This window comes from Buceros rhinoceros, unplaced genomic scaffold (assembly GCF_000710305.1).
Source record: "Buceros rhinoceros silvestris isolate BGI_N320 unplaced genomic scaffold, ASM71030v1 scaffold2620, whole genome shotgun sequence".
NCBI lineage: Eukaryota > Metazoa > Chordata > Aves > Bucerotiformes > Bucerotidae > Buceros > Buceros rhinoceros.
This window is the reverse complement of record NW_010388879.1, coordinates 11,367-13,640: the sequence shown is the minus strand read 5'-3', so window position 1 is coordinate 13,640 and position 2,274 is coordinate 11,367. Positions and strand designations below refer to the sequence as shown.

Here is a 2,274-nt window from a genome sequence, read left to right as displayed (position 1 = left end):
GGGGCCAGGGGCATCCCCAGAGGGTGTCGTTGTGGAGCGGGCTGTGAGCAGTCCCCGTCCCACGGGGCTCTGTGCTGCAGTGCCTGGGGGCCTCCTTCCTGTTCTTCTTCATGTTACCAACTTACTTTTCTAATAAAAAATACCAAATGCCCATCTGAACCGATCTGACCTGTCGGTATTTAGTGTTGTCCAAGCGAAACAAACGGCACAAAAGTCACGACCCATCCATTTGCATTTCCGTTGCCGGACGGGGACGTGCCAGCTGCCGGAGCTCCCCATGGGGTCCCCGGGATGGGCCCCCTCCCGCATCCTCCCCAGGACCAGGACAGCCCCTTGCTCCGCGGGCGAGACACACCCAGTCACTGTGGCGACCGCTCTATCTTCTCCCATCACGTTATTTTTTTTCTCTAGGCCTTTATAACTCAGTGCATATCCTTTTTCTTTTTTAATCGCAATCACTCCCTTTCTGTGTGTCTTTTTTTTTTTCTTTTAATTTCTGGGACTTATCTTTTCAGTTTAATCTATTAATTTCTGTTCTTATTTCACTTTGCAGACTATTTGCCGATTTCACAAGACATAATTTTTATCAACTAGTTCTTAAAGATGCATAACAAATTAATCGGGGTTTACTACAGTGCTAATGAGAGAGAGAGACAGAAAAAGCCTGGGTGGTCCATGTTTAATATCAATGTCCACTGAAAAATTGCTGCTCTTACTGGCTGGTTTGATTGACTGGACTTTTATTTTTATTTTTTTAAAGGCTCCATATCCTTACTGCTTTGAGTTTGCTTTTTATTATTTTTAATTTTTTTTAATTTCTTTTTCCTCTGCTTTGTTATGAGTTTTTAATGCCCACTTGGAATGTAACTCACAAGGATGGGGATAGGGGCGTTACGAAGGCATGACTTCTCACAAACTTCTTAGAAATAATTCTGTCAAGGAAGCAAAAATAACGATTGGGTCTCACAAGCAGCCCCAGAGACAGATATTGGCGCTTTTCAACATCAGGACGTCCAGCAGAGCACAGATCGTAATCAGGGTGGAGCGAGTCTAGCGTCTGCTGTCACTAGGATCATTAGCAGCGCAGATTTAATTACTCCAAACGAGTGCCCTGCGTCCGTAAGCGTGACCCTGCGGCGCTGGCGGCTGCAGGCGTAGCAGACCCACGCGTGTTCTCCCCTGGTCCGTTCGCTTTGGGCTGGCGGCTCGCTCTGGAACTGCCATAATCACGCAGGCGCCATGGCCAGAAGCCACCAGACGAAGGGCTCAGAAGTCGCTGCAGCTCCCGCAGCAATCCCTGCCCCGGCTCCCAGCACTAACCCCCCTCGCCGTGCAGCCAGCGATGCTCTCGCATGCTCTGTGCAGTCGCTTCTGCTTCCAGACTTTGCTTGCAAATCATGGGCAAATTACTGAAATTCTGGCAAGAGGGCCACGCTTTTCCCTGCTCGCTGAAGCTGCGTCGTGCCCCTTAATCTCCAGCCCAGTCGCAGAGGAGCTGCAGACCTGTGTGATAATGCCTCCTCCATCCATTGGCTTTATGATGCTGGACCTTTGGGTAGGAAACACGCTTCGTATTTAAATTCTGAGTTTCTTTAAGTGCTTCTCCCCATGCGATAAGTTTGTGAGAAGGACACTGCATGCTTACAGTAGAACTGTAATGCATTTTAATGTTTGTTAATCCACTTGTTAAAATGTTGGTGTCAAAGGCTCTACAATACACGGCTGTGCTGTTCATTTCATTAAAGATGCTTGATGTAATAATTGGTTAGTTTTCTTTTACTTTTCTGCAGGCAATAGCTTTTTTTAATCTGTATGGCTTCTTATTATTTTGTTTGGGGTTTTTTGCTATGAATTGCTTTGCTTTTGTGAATTTGTCTTAGTGTGCATGATTTGCAAACATTTCGGCTATTGTGAATTTTCTCGTTTTTTGTAAATAGTCCATCTGTGCTTTTCTTTTTTTCTTTTTTATGACTTTTTTCCTGTAAGTAACTGAGGTAGAAAATAATAATAAATTGTTTACAACGGATATGCTGTGTTGCTGCTCTCTTAGCTTGCAGTTCTAATATCTTGGTTTGGACGCACCAAATAACCAGTACCAATGACAATTGAATAAAAGAATAAACCACCCATCACTCAAAGTGTGTGACGCAGTGTTTGAAGAATCTGCAGATGAACGGTTACATACAAGGTGTGTTTACAGCAAAAATTAAAACCAGAAAAAGAGGACAATGCCCTTGTAATTGGGGGCAGAGGAGTGACTGCGTGTGAAGTCGC

General features: G+C 45.0%; 1 protein-coding gene across 1 annotated transcript in view; it reads left to right on the top strand.

The window, feature by feature from the left end:
• MSI2 (musashi RNA-binding protein 2) overlaps positions 1–594 on the top strand; it is a 129,796-nt gene extending 129,202 nt beyond the window's left edge. Inside the window, exon 6 of the mRNA XM_010131733.1 lies at positions 554–594. Coding sequence (XP_010130035.1) covers positions 554–594 — 41 coding nt within the window. The remainder of the gene's footprint in view (positions 1–553) is intronic.
• Positions 595–2,274: the final 1,680 nt, after the last annotated feature.